The sequence below is a fragment of the Benincasa hispida genome, chromosome 1 (genome assembly GCF_027475165.1).
Source record: "Benincasa hispida cultivar pf3 chromosome 1, pf3_genome.v1.1, whole genome shotgun sequence".
NCBI lineage: Eukaryota > Viridiplantae > Streptophyta > Magnoliopsida > Cucurbitales > Cucurbitaceae > Benincasa > Benincasa hispida.
Genome location: NC_143478.1, coordinates 18,654,021 through 18,671,561, shown reverse-complemented (window position 1 = coordinate 18,671,561; position 17,541 = coordinate 18,654,021). Strand labels below are relative to the sequence as shown.

The following is a 17,541-nucleotide window of genomic DNA, read 5'->3' as shown; positions in this document are numbered from 1 at the left end:
ATTGAGTTAATTTCATAGGAGAATTACATGTGATTAACATTGGTTATATATGTTCGAGTTAACTACTAAAAATAGGTTATTAGAGTTCTAAATGATTCTAGATTTTTTAAAAAATTTCACTAAGTCAATGACCTAATAAATTCAAAATCAAATGTACTATAAAAAAAAACTTATTAGATGGACTATAAAAAACTTAGAGATTTATTAGGCAGTTTTAAAGTCTAAAGTAATTGTACATCAACTACAAAAAAAAAAAAAGTAAGTTTTTTATACTAGATATTATTTCTTTGTTTTATAGTGGATTAATTGGAGAAATATTGACATTTTATTTTATAGTGGATTAATTAAAGAATTTATTTTATAGTGGATTAATTGGAGAATTTATTTTATAGTGGATTAATTGGAGAATTTATTTTATAATGGGTTAATTGGACGTTTTATTTCTCAAATGAAACAAAAATGTAAGTGTCTAAAACGTCCATAATATTGTCTTGATTTTTTTTTTTATTTTGTTTACAGTGGCTATTATTTCTGAGAAAAATTCTATAATCAAATCATTTAAAGGTTATGTATATAGTTATTTACTTTTATTTGAATGATGTATTAATTAATGAATATTGAATATTTGAATGTTAATATTATTATTGTTGTTGTTATGTTTACCGTTTATCTAGTCAGTTCATTTTGGATTAGTCACCTTAATATTGTAAATTTTATGATGATTAAAAAATAAAGATTTATGTCAATATAAAAGAATATTTATCATTGATTTCCAAAATGATGATGCACGTCTTTAGTAACAATATTTATTATAATTTTGTACCTATTTTTTTTTATTAGTTTGTTTAAGGTGGATATTATTTTAAAAATATATTCCTTTATAAAAATAAGAATAACACATACTTATTTATCATGATTTTGTACCAATTTAGTATTATTATTTTGCTTAAGGTGGATATTATTTTTTAAAAAAATATTCCTTTATAAAAAAAGGAATAACACATACTTCTTATCATGATTTTGTACCTACTTTTATTATTATTATATTATTTAAGGTGGATATTATTTTAAAAAATATTCCTTTATAAAAATAGGAATAACATATACTTATTTATCATGATTTTGTACTTTTTTTATTATGATTTTATACCTATTTTTTATTGTTACTTTCCATTTTCAACTCACTGTTCGAAAACATATCTTTAAACAAATGAATTGATTGTGAATTTAAGTTCAAATGTTTGAAATGAATACAACCAAAAAGTTAAATATATATATTTTTAATATAGTTGGCCTAATTAAATGTAAAAATGAAAACCTATTAAATGTTTTAAATGGTCAAATTAAAATTTTATTTTGAGTGTAATTTTTTTTTAATATAGTTGACCTAATATATACTTACATAGTCTATGATAAATATCAAATTGCATTGACTAAACTATACTAAACATTGTGGAATTTTTATGTTATATGCGTGGAAACATTATTAATGGGCCAAATGAGATAGAATATGACTTCAACACATTAATCAATGGATTATGTGATGCATTATCCATAAATAAAGATGATGGGGTAGAGGTAATATTTATATATGGTAGTTATGTAGCGGGATCTACTTTCTACATCCCTATCTCATTACGAAGTGAAGCTGATGTACGGTTCATGATGAGCAATGCTCCATACCCTCCCGATAGAGTTGAGCTGTATATATCCCAACCTAGTATCCCAAGTCCAACCTCAACAAGAGAAGAAGTTGAAACTACTGTTGAGTTGGAAAGTCATAATGTGGAGGATGAGCATTGTGATTCAACTATTGCCACAAACGACGAATAAGTTGAAATAGACGATGATGATATCGATCTAGATCAACTATCTGGTGAATTTTATGCTGTTTATGAAGTCTCTAAAACTTTTACTGAGATAGACCTGAACGACATGAACATTGTACCTGATTCGACAATGGAGGAAGACAGTAATATAGGGTCTGATTCATTGCTTAAGGGGATGATATTCAATTTGAAATTGGATTTAGAAAATGCAGTGAAAAGCTATTCAATCATTCAACATCAAAATTTTGAAGTTATTGAGTCAAAGAAAGCAGTATGGAATGTTAGGTGTAAAAGATATGACAATGGTTGCACGCGGAAACTTCGCACTGTCTACCGTAAAAAACACGATAAATTTAAAATTACCCAGTATAATGACCCTTATTCCTATGTGTATGCAAGACTGATTCAGGATCACAATCAATTGGACTCAAATTTAATTGCGTCTAAGGTAAGCAACATAGTTAAAAAAAAATTGTTTGTTGATGTCAAAACATTACAAGATATTATCTTGAAAAAACATAGCTATTCCATTAGTTACTGGAAAGTGTGGAACGAAAGAAGAAAATAAATTGCTAAGATATTTGAAGATTGGATCGAATGGTACAATTTTCTGTCTAGATGGATGAATATCTTACAAATCACAAAACCTAGTATAGTTATCCATTTGAGGCTAAATGAGGTAGATTGTGATGATAGAATTGTCATGTTCAATAGCGTGTTTTGGTCATTTGACCAGTTATTGAGGGTTTCAAGCATTGCAGACCGCAAAATCAAATTGATGGAACCCATTTATATAGAAAGTATGAAGGACCATTATTGATAGCTACCTCAGTCGATGCAAATGGTCACGCCTATCCAATTTCATATACTATTGTACCGAAGGAAAATGTTGATTCATGGGGCCGGTTTTTGAGAAATTTATGGGATCATATGGTGTATGGAATAGAGGGAATGTGTCTAATTTCAGATAGATACAAAGACATTATATCTATCATCAGAAACCCTAACAACGGCTGGGTAGGAGTACACCACAGATTTTGCTTACGACATCTGGCAAGTAATTTTAACGACAATTATAAAAATAGTCTATTGAAGTGCTCGGTGTATAGTGTAGGATCAAAATTTCAAGTTGGAAAGTTTAATGACTGTATGACCGAACTTCAAATAGCAAACCCTAATTGCTTACGATATTTTTCTTCTATAGATACTAAGCGGTGGACACAATCACATGATAGTGGTCATCGTTATGGATAGCTAACCATAAATGTGGTCAAAAATACAAATGTTGTTCTGAAAGGAGCCATAAAACTACTCATTACTACACTAGTCCAACCAACATTCTATCGAACTATTGCTTATTTCGTTGCTCGTCGTGTAGAAATAAAGACTTCTCTTGAATCTGGAGAGTGTTTCACAAGGTAAATTATTCACATCTTAGTTATCCCACGTTTTTATACTAACTATAAAGATATTCTAAGTAATTGTCGTATTTGTCGTAGGTATGCGTTAAAGAAAATAACTCATTAGGAACAATGTGCAACTAAACATTCCGTTCACATGTTTGACCATCGAACATGGTTGTATGACGTCACCACCTCAATCAACCTAATAATACTGAAGGGTGGAACCATACACCGAATAAAATTAAGTGAAAGAACATACAAATGCAAGAAGTGGTAGAGTTATGGAATCCATTGTTCTCAAGCTATGGCTGCATGTAAGACCATTGGGATAGATTACTTTTATTACATTGAAGACTGTTACAAAATTTCCACTTATCTAGTCTGTTATTCACCCCAATTTGAGCCCATCCTCGATAAAAAAATATTGGCCTAATCACTTCCCCACTATTTATCTGGATGAATCAGGAGTTAGAAAAGTTGGCAGACCGAGAACTTCTCGAATGCAAAATGATTTGGATTGGAGGGAACGTTACAAGGCACATTGCATAATTTGTAGATAAGAAGGGCATAATAGATGAAATTGTCCCAATCGAGCTCGTGATGTGACTTAGTTATTGGATTTTAATTGTCTTTATTGATTGTAACTTTTTTTACTTATTTATTTATTGACTCGTTCTTGTAACTTTTTTTGTAATTGTAACAACGAAGGGTGTATTCTTTATTGATTGTAATTGTATTTATTGATTGTAATCACATTGATTTTTAGTAAATATTTAAGTCAAATTTAGTATTGTTTTTACGGGATCAGATGGACGAGGATATTACTACAGAGCCATATAACGACACGGTTTTGTACTTACAACGCACCATAGATTCAAAGTTGTTTGGGAAGACGAGCATATAGATGCTATGCATTGTCGGTGAAGAGAGGCTGTTATTTAAAGGCAGGAAGACCTAAACCCTCATAGATTGAATTATCTACAAGCTGCAGGATTCCATGGAGTCTCTTGTATCAAATTTATACAACTAGACTGGCATCTGATAACAACATTAGTGGAACGACAGCGACAGAAGACACACACTTCCCACATGTTGCATGGAGAGTATATAATTATACTATAAGATGTAGCTATCCAATTTGGACTCCCAATTAATGGAAAACCATTGATTGGGTCATTAAATTATGATTAGGAACAACTTTGTGTCGTACTTTTAGGTGTAACAACAAATGACGTCGTTCTTAAGAGAGGTCGTCTTAGCCTGTCATGGTTAGTTGATCAATTCAACAACTTTACTCATCTACCAAATAATGAAACTTTAACGATATGCTCGAGCATACATTCTCACATTGATTGAAGGATTGGTATTTCCTGACAAATCCAACAACAGAGTGCACCTAATGTATCTTTATCTCTTGGTAGATTTTGGTGTTGGTAGGACGTACAGTTGAGGGGTTGGATGTCTTACATGGTTATATAGGCAACTATGCAGGGGTGCAGTTATAGATGGCAAAGACATTGCAGGCTCACTTCTATTGCTGCAGATTTGGGCATGGGATCGATTTCCCCTTTTAGCGCCTCGATGACTCCATCAATATGAGAACAACTTGGGTGAAAGACCATTTGCAGTACGGTAAGCATTTTTATCTCATTATTATTGTGTTCAATATGAAATATTAATAGCTAAAATTCAACTTGTGATTGTTGTAGATGGAATGACGACTATTATATAATTAGAGCATCAACGCATGTTCTATTGCAATATAGATACATATTGGATACGTATATGACTAGTAAGATAATATTATATTTATTCATATATTATATATTGATAATGTTTCAATCTTCTGGTTCATTCATATTTTGACACCTATGCATGCAGATTATTTGGGAATCATACAATCATCTCATCCAACTATTGCTACCATATTGTCTCAATGGTAATGAGATATGGACATCCAGATGTCCACTCATATGCTTTTTTGTTGTGAAGTGGCATCACTCAGATCGTGCGATATGTCAATTTGGGATGTTGCAACAAATTCCTTAATCTTGCAATACAGACGCCCGATTTCTGCGAGACTGGATTGCATATTTTACTCCTTAAATTTCAATTTGGGAAAATCATCAAAGTTTGGTTGTTAATGGTCCTCCTATTAATAACGGTGTAGATACTAGGCCTGGATATATTGAATGGTATTTCATTGTGAGCAGGCAATATATAATGAAAGCAGGAGCATCATATCACTTGTTGGGTTTATTGTTTACTAGGATTGTTTAATTTTATTGCTTAATCGCATAAAAAATAAATTTTAAAGTCATTAACTTGTTATTCATTTATTTTTCAGGCCGGTTTACCAAATATGACATTATCTGGTCTAAGGGCCTTGCGTAGAATCACCTCTATATATGAGTATGATATTTCCATGGTGATGTTCCAATAGAAAAACAAGGTGATCCAGCAAGATATCAGGATGTTCCTATTTGATCAATGTTCAGACTAAGTATCCAACAAACCCACTCGATCACTTTACATATACTTCCATGATGTCCTCTCCCTCAACATTTGAATTCTTTCCAACAATCCTTAGTACGCTAAGTATGGAAGAAGGACAAACTTCACATGTCTATCCAGATGTCCATGACCAGTACGTGACATACAGACATCGTGGTGAGGGTATACACCTTACAGAGGAAGGCCAATCATCAAGTGTAAGAGGTCGTGGCGATCGTGGACAATATGTAACTCAACATGATCGATCTAGGCGTAATAGAATATCTTCTTCTGGTCATGAATAAAGAAAATTGTACATATAATCAAATTTATTAATCAAATTCAAACAAGAAAATGCACTTGCAGTCTACAATACATTCTAAAGAACCTTGAATATTATTTATAATAGTTAGAAGTTAAGATCTATATTTTTGCATAAGTTTCTAACAACTTTAAACAAAAACAATGATTTGGAATTAAACTAATTGAATACTATAAAAATTAATATTGAGTATATCAAATCAATCATAGAAATTTCTTAATCTCAAAGTAATATTATTGTTTATACTATTAAAAAGTTAGTAATATTACTTTTAAAATAAAAAACGAGATTAGTAAGATGGTTGATTTTAGGCCACAGTAATTTGGAATTAAACAACTTGAATATTATTAAAATTAATATTTAATATATCAAATTAATCATAGAAATTTTTTAATCAAAATAACATTATTGTTTATATTATTAAAAAATTACTAATATTATTATCACTATAAAAAAAAAGTAATGAGATGGTTTATTTTAGGGTTGTTAAAAGAATAAAAATAATAAAAAATTAAAAAATTAAAAAAATACATTTTTTTTACCGAAATTGAATGCGTCTCTTCAACTTTTTCTTTTTTTTTTTTTTTAATTATTATTCATATGAATACGTTTCTTCAAGAGATGCATTCACAATTTTTTTATTAATGAATGCGTCTCTTCAAGAGACACATTCAAGACGATAAAAAAAAGAATAAAATATTCTCGAATGGGTCTCTTTTCCCTAAATAATTTCAAAACTCCCCTTTTACCTAATTAAAATAAAAAAAAAAAAAAAAACAACCCTACAAATCTAATCAACCCAACATCATCGGATTTTGTCAATTTATGTCTTCAATTTTAATTTAGGATACACGTCAACCTTTATTTAGTCCTAAATTTGATGATTTGTAAGTTCGTCATTAACTTGATAAATGACACGACAATTTGTTATTGATCCAAAATTTATCATTCACAAACATTTTTATGTTTTCAATGTATATACATTTTGAATATGCTACACCAAACACATTTAAAACATAAAATATAACTCTATTTTTATTGAGTCTTTTATTTTGAAATTTTTGTTTTCAAAATGCCTACCAAACAACCCTAAAAATTCATTTCATATCGAAGGCTTAAATTTCATCTCCATATCAATCAATAAAAGTGTCCCACAATTTTGCTAGTTGGGCCTTGTCCAAGGAAGAGTGTTGAGAGTGGGATATAAAATATCATCACTACAAGAAACATATAAACTAAAAGCCCCTCTTTTCATTACTATTATATTTGTAACTTTAAAGTCACTACATAAACAATAAGAAAGCAAAACTAAAAAACAATACACAAAAAAAGGGGAGGGAAAAAAAAAAAAAGGAAGCCTAGAGGAGATTTTGTTTCATTTCTAGGCTGACATGATGGATTTCTATATTCTCTTATTTAGGGGCCCTTTCTTTCTTCTTCTCTTTTCCTCTCTTATGAAAAGCTATCAAACTTGGTTGAGCTTGCAGGCTGCAGCTCCATATCCATATATGAACCTCGCTGTTCCTTCCGTGTACACGTGCGTCTCGTTGTCGAGTCTGCAAAGTTTCTTGCCAATCTTAACATCTCCCAAATCTTGAAATAAATCAGAAGGAAAACAAAACAAAAATGTGTACTTACGACTTCCGAACTGCTTTGCTTAATATAGAGGCAGATGAGAATGTTTTTCCATCGAAGTACTTGTTTTCCCCTGTGATTCTTTGTTTGATTCTCTGGTCCAAATCATCAGCATTCAAAACAAAAGGGGTGTCTGAGGCCTGCAAGTTTCAAGAAAAAAATCTTGCTTAAAACACATTCCAAAGAAATGATAGAAAAAGAAAACTAGAGCCCCATTTCAAAGTTTATCAGTTTGGAACTGATATTGTTTCGTTTTAATGAAATACTCGTCATCGGATCATTGTTTTCCCTACTTTGATTCTCATGGACGAACCAAGCATTTCTCAGTAATGAATAGTGTTCTAAGCGTACACAAGCGCGACTAGTTTTGAATGCAACCTTGAAAAATTATTTGGTTTAAAATGACCCAAATTGCCTTTAGAATATCTTTCATCTCATCTTTTGCAATATTGAAAGATTTGGCCTTGATTTTCAGCCCAAAAGCATGAAAAAAAAAGTATGATTTTTCTTACCATAACCCAACCCCAAGTATCAGCAAAGGAAGGAATATGGGCAGAATAAGGCACCACATCTGCAGATTAGAAAGAAAAAAAGGAAAAAAATCACTTAAAAAAGCTTAGGCCTAAAACCAACAACAATAATATAGCCTCAAGTTTTGCTCTCACATTTAAAAACTTGCTTTAGAGTATTGTAGATGCAAGAAAACACTTCAGTATGGCTGAAAATTCCAGCTGGACCAGCCTGCACAGATATTAACAAGTTGAGTTCCTAATCTAATATATATTCACAAACTTCTTTCATTTTCATATCTCACACATACCTGAGTGATAAATATACCATCTTGTTTCAATCTAGGCTTCACAGTATACTCATAGAAAGATTTAGTATAGAGTTTATAACAAGGACCACCCTCAATTGGGTCTGCAAGATCACCCACAATCACGTCGTATAGCTCAGTTCGGTTCTCAAGCTCAGCTCTGCAACATAAACCCACCAGAACTTATAGCAACTATAACGTAAGAAGAATCGTAAAATGCAATAATTGAAATCGAACCTGGCATCGTTAATGATAAGTTCAAGCCTTGGATCACAGAAAGCTTCTTTGTTTACTATCAAGTATGACTTGCAGAAATCGACAACTTCCTGTTCATTTGGTTAATAATCCATCATTATTGTTTTAGAGAGCTTTTTTTGTATTGATTAATGGCTTAAAAAAGAAGAAAACGAAACAAAAAGAAATTTAACCTCATCGATGTCGCACATTACAACTTTCTCCACAGTCTTGTGTCTAAGTAGCTCTCTTGCTGTGGAGCCTTCACCTCCTCCCATGATAAAGATGGTCTTTGGACTGGGTTAAAAACATCACAATATAGGAAGATATTAGAATTTTATACTTGAGATTCTTTAGAGAGAATTAAACTATTAGAAACTGTAAGTACTTGGGATGATGGAGAAGTGCAGGGTGAACAAGGCATTCATGGTATATGAATTCATCAGTTTCTGCACTTTGAAGCTTTCCATCGATGACCAGCGCTTTCCCGAACGGCTTCGTGTCGAGTAACGCGATGTCTTGATACTGAGAAGCTCCAGTATGAAGTATGCTACAAGATTACCAAATAAAAAGTTCATTACAAAGTAGGTAGATTTTTGTGTGACAAGTAGTGAAGAACAATCCCTAAACTAAAACTACTTTTTTGTGTTTTAAGGTTTCTTGTCTGGCTTTTCCAAGACCAAACCATTATTTTATTGAGTTTGATTTGAAGTGGGAGAGAAAAAGTGTGTTACTTTTTGAAAGATCTCAACCCTATTTCAACTTGATGGACCTTCATTAAGCCTAGAGCAAAACAACCACAGTAAAAGATCCAACAGACAGCTTAGAACATTGAGAGTATAGTTTAATGAGTTTGTCTCGAGAACTCCACTTAAAATAATCCAAAATATAAGGTTTATTCGATAACTATTTGGTTTTTCATTTTTAGTACTACCCAAATAAGTTTATATATGTTTTGTTATTCACTTTCTATTAACAGAGAAATTGAAAGTAAACAAACATAAATATCAAAAACAGAAAACTAAAAACGAAATACGGTTAAAAAACTTTGATATAAAATGTAAGAAAACAAGTACCTATTGAGAGCAAAGGACCATCTTAAATTCTCTTCAATTTCTTCCTCATACCAACAGCTCTTTCGATAGCCATTTAAGGAATGGCCCTTCTCAATAAGTTCATTACCATTGTTAACCAAATTAGCAGAGGAAACATCAGCCATTGTTGGTGCAGAGAGAAGAAACTGAGAGGAAAGAAAAAGAAACAGAGAAGGATAGAAAGATTTGATGGAGAAGAAAGGAGGGAAGAAGGGGTATTTAAGGAAGAAGGAAGCAAGGGAAAATGTGAAGAGAAGTATGATTTTGATTTGGAAATTAGAAAAAGAGAACAGAGAGAGGGAGTTGAGAAAATTAATGACATTGGAAAATGGCTTGCCTGTAGTCGTTGTTGTAAAGTATGCTTCAAAAAATAAGGGGAAAAAAATCGTTTTGGATTTTCGTAATGTTTCATAGAACCAACGTTTGAGATTTTGTAAGGATGATTTGGTCGCGTGGTTTCAATTGCTGTCTTTTCTTCCCTTTCTTCCTTCTATCCAATCTAATAAATGACAATCATTACACGCTTCTTGTGCATGTGATATCAAGAGATTTTAGGGACAAACAACCATCCATTTTTTTTTTATTATCTACTTTTTATCAATAATTTAAAAAATAAAGTCAAAATTTGAAAATTAAAAAAATAATTTTTATTTTAAGAATTTGATTAAAAATTCAATTATTATACTTAAAAAATATGTAAATCATTATAAGATATGAGAAGAAAATAGACCTAGTTTTTAGAAACTAAAAACAAAAATCAAAATGGGACCTTAGGGATTGATTCGCGCAGTAAGTTGAGTTCATATATCTAGAGGTCATATGAATGTGAGTTCATATGTCTGCATTTTAGATGTTCAGGGTGCCGAGTTCATATATTAGGGGTATTTAGTGTATTTTTTTTTATTATTTCTGTTAGGAAATTTTTTATTCAGTAATTCTACATTTATTCTTTTAATAAACTATGGATTGCATTTTATTTTATTGTTTTTTAAGCACACGTGTATTGTTGGAAGTTTTGGAAAATGTCTGACTTTTTTTTAAAAAAAAAAATTAAACAATCATTTTACAAATTTGTGCATGTGACGTTTCTAGTTCAGTCATTTTTATTTTAACACTATTCATAAAAACTTTTTAAAATAAAAGCACTTATATGCCTAACAATTTTTTTTTTTTTTTTTTTGGTGTAAAAAATGATTCTACATACATTTTTTTTTTTTTTTTTAATTCTTACATGATAAAAGTGATTTTATTAATGTTAAATTACTATAAATAATGACTATAAAATACCATAAACTAATAAAAAAAACTGGGTGAAACTTATTACTTTTGTGTCAACAAAACAAAGCTTTTTTATTGACAATTTTGTGCGTAAACTTAAATATAAATATTTATTGATGTTTTATATGTATTTTTAAACCAATAGTTATTTTTAAGCTTTAAATTAAGGTTTTATATCATAATGTCAACAAAAAATTCATATGTCAACAATTTCAAATTTGTGGTAGTCATAATTTAAAATAATGTTCGTTGGAATTGGAGTGGCCGCTATCGAAGGCCATCAGAGCTGGCCGTCAATAGTGGTGGTTGGATGTTGCCAGAATTGAGCAACAAGGCATCGTGGTGATGAAGGTTGAGTGTAATGTTCATATTTCAACTCATCTAATCTCATCTTCTCACCCAAAACACCTCTTGAGATTTATCAAGTTGGTACTCTCTATCATGTTTTATGTTTTTAGATTTAACATATTTGGTAAACAATCAGAATTCTATTTTTAAAAATTATTTTTGAATCATATGGTATAAATTATACAAATTCTAAAAATAACATTGCTATTTTTATCATTATTGAGAATTTAAATTATAGATTTTAAAATACATAATTATATTTAAAAAAATTAAAAAAATATTGAGATGGTATTTCATGTTATAAACTCAAACTCATTTTAAAAAAAATTAATATAATAATAATAATAATAATAATAATAATAATAATAATAATAATAATAATAATAATACAAAAATTAATATAAAAATATTCATAAATTAATTAATAATAATTTATATTTAACTTAATATCTAGTGGGAAACTATAATTAGTTTTATGAATTATGAATAAAGTATCAAACACATCTAAAATAATTATTTAAATTTAAATTTAAATTTCTTAATTTACTACCAAACACACATATTTGAGAACATTTACATACAACTCTATTTTCATTTTTCCTTTATTTACAAATTTATGTTTTCAGATTATCTACCAAAAGTAAAAATTCTTAAATTTTGATAAAGAATTCAAACTTTTCCAAAAAAAACAAAACCCCATTAGTTGAAATCCTAAAAATAAAAAAAAATTGTTTGCCTAAATGCAATGACATATTAATTTTTCTTTTTGTTAAATTACAAATTTAGTCTTTATAATTGATAAAGTTAGCATTTAGGTCCTTATAACTTTTAAAATTACAATTTAATTCTTGTGATTTGATAAAACTTCGTAAACAGTCTTTATAGTTTGATAGTCTCTATCAATAGTTCTTATAATAGAGACTATTTATGAGATTTTTATCAAATCGTAGAGATAAAATTTTAATATTCTTAAAGTTATATGGATCAAATTTGTAAATTTAAAATATTATTGGGGAGGAAAAGATAAAAGATGATGATTGAAAGGGTGACAATTACCGAAAATCCAGGTAATTCATTTCTTCAAGAATGTGTGTGTTCAAAATCTTGGTTAGAGAGAGAAAATGGGGAAGGAGAGAGAAGGGCGTGCAATGGGAACCATCATAATATTCTCTTTGCTCCAAAAGATATGAATGAGAGCGTGCTATGCCAAACCCACTCATCAACATCACCATACAAACATCCACAACTCTCCCAAAAAAAAAAAAAAAAAAAAAAAAGAAAAAAAACTAAAATATCAAAATCTATAAATAAAAAATCCAAACTTCATCATAATTCAAAACAAACTTCTCTTTTGAGTTCCCTTACTTCCACCACTAGTTGGAATTTCACACGATCATTATAAAAATATGTTTTCTGGATCTTGTGAGGACTCTAATTACATAGTTCAAAATTGTGAACAGTGATGCAAATTAAGCATCAGCATGATGCGTTAGAACGACGAATCACTCCATATGTTGCTACGACAGTGTATATAATATTGCATGGTTTTGTTTGAAGATTATGTCTAAACTTAGAACGGTTATTTTTTTTAATGATTTTCTTTTAATATATTCTTGACTGGTGTGAGATTATGTTTCTGTTTTGAATATGACGTGTCGATAATAACTGACACGCAGAGGAAAAGATGGAGGTGAGTGGGTGGCATTGGTGGAGTGATGTGGTAGTGTTATGACCAACATGTTAAAAATCATACCTTTGTGGGGTGATGATTTTATTCACCCACCCCTTGTTTGGGAAAGCTATGATAACTGCAAAGCCCTACAAGACTCCTAAAAAACCAACCTCTTGTCTCTCTCTCTCTCTCTCTACTTCCATTATTTAATATGTATTTTTTTTTTTTTCATTGTTGGATGACCTGTAAAGTTGATTACACTTGGCATTTGGTCCAAGTGATTTTTTCTCATTATTCTACATCATGGGTTAGAATCTTAATATTATAAGCATGCTGTTTTAGAAATTATGGGTGGTGTTCTTCCCCCAATAGTGGCAATTTTAGGTGTTGTGACAAAGATATGTTTTTAAAATTTATTTGTCGTTTTTTCTTTCACAATTTATGTACTATAGATTTCATGTTTTGAAAAGAAATATTTAATTCTTAATAAAATTCTAAAAATAAAAATATAATTTTTTTAAAAATGTTTTTTTAGTTTTCAATAACTTTGATATTTAAAATCTTTGTAGACGGTAGATAACCAAAAAACAAAGAAAGTCATAGGTTAAAGTATGATTCTTATCAAGTAGCCCCTGTTTTGTTAATTCCTCTAAACCTTAGGTATATTTTCACTTTTTGGTCTCCTTTTTTCTCCCTTTTAACAATACAAAGATGGGGAGTTCCTATTGTATATCAAAAACTTTTTTGAGTCACTAATTATAGAAGAGGCCTTATAGACTAGAAAGGAAACCCCAAAAATCTACTAGATTGAAAGAACTTTGTACAAAAATCATTCCATTATCTTCATTTCTTTATAATGCATTTAATAGAAGTCATAGTTTTAGATGAATTTGTATTTTGAACTATGTAGGTTGAGTTTGAAATATATACTTTATGGTTTATATTGAATACAATACAAATATTTAATGATATAGATTACAATTTCTTAATATATATGGTGCAACAACCAAAATAAAAATATGTGCAAAAAAGGTGTAAAGTTGGGCACAATATATTGGTTTTTTGTTTTTAATAAAATGTTGTTGCCCTCCCCCACAAAGAGAGTACAAAATTTGATTGCTGAAGTAGAAGCAACATTAACTATTCTAGAAGTTTCTTGAAGTATCTATACAATTAACTTAATGAAAATATTAGACATCTCTAGACTTATCTAGAAGTATGTAAATAAATATCTCATAAGAAATGTTCTAGAAATATCCTAGAATTTCTTGAGGATCCAAGGAATTCGAGAATTCCTTTAGATAGGGATAATCTCATAGGAAATATCTAGAATAATTTATATTCAAGAGAGGTCTAGAAAAATCCTTTGCTGAAGCTTAAAGAACTTACCCCTATAAATAGGAGTTGTATCCCCACTTGTAAAGAAAGCAAAGAAAGGAAGAAAGAAAAGCAAGAGAGTAAGAGAAACTTAGAGTGAGGAAATGTAAGTGTTGAGAGAGTGAAAGAGTATTCACTCAAATGTGTCCATCTTTGTATTTTCTTAATAAAATTAAAGTTTATTTCTTCAGAAGAGATTGTCTCTCTTTCTTTTGTGCCAATTTCTTGAACAAGTAGTATTAAAACTAAGTTAGCGTAGCTTGATGTGGTGAAGCTTCTAAAGATCAAGTACAGTCTGGGACTATGTGTCATAACCCTTCCCAGATTACCCTCTTAATCTAGAAGAGAATGTGACGATAGTAGTTACTAACCCTTTTGTGGCACCTACTGCCTAACTTACATCCTTAACCTGCCTTGAGAACCCTGGAAACTCATATACAACAAATAACATACTATAGATACTCAAACCCAATTAACATAACCAAGATTTAACACACAACATATTTACATCATATTAACAGATACAAGTCTAATGGGTCCCAACACTTCTTACTAGTTTCTAACATGAGCAATACATATGTACATACATTTTTAGAATAAACATCTAAAACTTCACTTCAAATTCTGAGTTTATCTTGATTCCTTGAGTGGCAGAGCAGCAGGGCATCTAACTTTTGGGGAGATGACCACTACCTAGGGAAAAGGAAAACATTTGAAAAGAATGAGCTACTAGCCCTGTGAGTGGCTAATAAAACACATACTTAAACTAAAAAATTATACTGAAAATTGCCAAGCAACCTCATACTTAAAACTTTAAAACATAAAATCTCTGAAAACATAAAACATCATAATCCTAAGTTGAGAGAGAACTTTTTGCTTAATCCCTCAACATCAATCCTTAGTTGGTGTGGAGTAATCTCAACACTACCAATGTCAACTCTGCTTATGTGCACGTGGTAATAACTAAGTATCGTCATACCTTAGGTATTATGACCCAGATACCTTCTCAAAGTCCTTCAGTATCGGGTTCATCACAATCATCATAAAAACTTATTCATTGAACATGTATACTTGAAAGCATAAATAACATAAACATATGCTTTAACATTTCCCTCATAAACTCATGAACTACTAACGCATGCTTTATAAACATAAAGTATATAAATACTTACAATATGCTTTCATGAACATCTTTAAATTGAGCACGCGTTAAGAAAACTCTTGGAAAACTAGTTTGCTTGGAAAACTATCATATTCATACTTAAAAGATGAAAGCAAATATGAAAACTAGTCATTTAAGTAAATCATGCATTTACTAAACATTTAGAAAACCCTTAGTTTTATCACTCATAGCCTTGAGCATCCTTCCTATGGTTGATAAGTCTTCCCTATTGGTGTTAACCTTGTAGAAATGATAAATATGTTTGGTTAATTCTATTAGTCCCTTTGTGAGACTAACTCACTTAAGCTTAACATTTAACTTGAAACACCAATTCCCATCTCAAAGCATACTTCCTCTATGCGTTCAAAACTTAGAAAATTTCTTGAGTGATGATACTAGACTATGCGGTCACAAGCTCACACCATGCGTCAGCGCATGCCATCCCACCGCAACCATGCGCTACAACGCACACCAGCGCATCGCGTCCCTTAGCGCAGCCTTACGCCTTTAGCACCTCGCGTGCATGCTCGTTCCACCTTGCATGCAACTTAGCGCACACTTGCGCTCATCTTGCCTTCTCGTGCGCCTACTACCTGCCCGTGTTGAGCTGTCTGCTTGCTCAATGGTTGCGGCTGCCTATTTATTCAAACTAGAATTCCAGATTCAACTTTGAGCTCGAATAACTTATTTTTCATTCTTTATCTTGGGAAATTTCCTTTTATAAACTTGTTTAAAAATTTCTTATCTTACTTACATTAAAATTTGAGCTTCAAATTCTTCACGAACTGGCCAAAAAACTTCAATCTTCACCTCTGGCCTAGATTCACATAAAAGCTTGACCTTCTTGAGAAATTCTTCAGAGTTCAACTCGAATTCCTAAGAATTTCCTTCCAACAGCCCGGGGACAACAATTACACTCATCAACCGTTCAAATGGCTTTGAAATCACTCCTTTAGCACGAGAGAATTGCCCAAACCAAGTTTGTGAAATGAGTAATCTCTTTTATACTTGAAACTGCATGGCCATTAAGTAGGCTTAGACTGCCATCTATCCCACTAAGTGGGTTTAACCTCCCATAATCACGATAGCTGGCCACTACAATTGGTGATTAAGCGAAAAGCTTCCTCTACTCACCAACGCATGGGTACTCTTTCAAATACCTACAAACACAAGGCACACTCGACACATACTCTTACTCAGCCAGTGCATGCCTCAGTGCCTCCTTGCGCCATCTCCTAGCCCTATGGCCATTGCATAGCCTTACTTTACGCATGCCCTTGCCTAGCCAACGCACACCACACGCGCATGTTGCTGTCAGAGCACTTAAGGCAGCCTCACCCAAGCGCCGTGTGCGTCAAATCCCTTCCTAACCTCAACTTATTGTTTGGCCAGCGCATAGCCCATGCTCAACGCATGGCCTCCTCACCCTCGGCCAACACTTCAACACCCTTCCCCTTACCTCCACGCTCGTGTGGTGCTCATTCTAACCTTAAGATACTTAAAGCTGCCGCATACTCTTGGCAAAACCTTCAAAGCATGAGGTCAACACACTTAGCTTCCATACTTAGCCGAATTTCCTACTAAGTGCCTACAAACTTTGCTACCCGAGAGCTTCCATCTTAATACCTAGAACATTTTCCTCCTTCTTCAATCACTCTTAAGCTTCTTCCCTACAAGTATAATGTTAACTTACACTCAATCTTTCTTAACATACTAATTAACATACTTAAATAGAAAAAATAGGGTTTGGGGTTTACACTATGAAACTTGATGTCTAGGACATAACTATTAGATGAGTCCATTCATCACTATAACATATAAGAGACCTTCAAATTGTTGGAGAAATCAAGAAGCTCAACACTCAAAACTACAAAATT

The 17,541-nt window shown here is 31.4% G+C and overlaps 1 protein-coding gene across 1 annotated transcript; it reads right to left on the bottom strand.

The window, feature by feature from the left end:
* Positions 1-7,278: 7,278 nt before the first annotated feature.
* LOC120071854 (thermospermine synthase ACL5-like) lies at positions 7,279-10,220 on the bottom strand. Its single transcript, XM_039024258.2, has 9 exons — positions 9,810-10,220; positions 9,122-9,283; positions 8,928-9,030; positions 8,737-8,825; positions 8,503-8,659; positions 8,348-8,423; positions 8,195-8,253; positions 7,686-7,822; positions 7,279-7,603 (listed from the first exon to the last, which is right to left on the bottom strand). Exons 1-9 carry the CDS (start codon positions 9,950-9,952, stop codon positions 7,513-7,515), a joined length of 1,017 nt encoding a protein of 338 aa, XP_038880186.1. The 5' UTR covers positions 9,953-10,220; the 3' UTR covers positions 7,279-7,512.
* Positions 10,221-17,541: the final 7,321 nt, after the last annotated feature.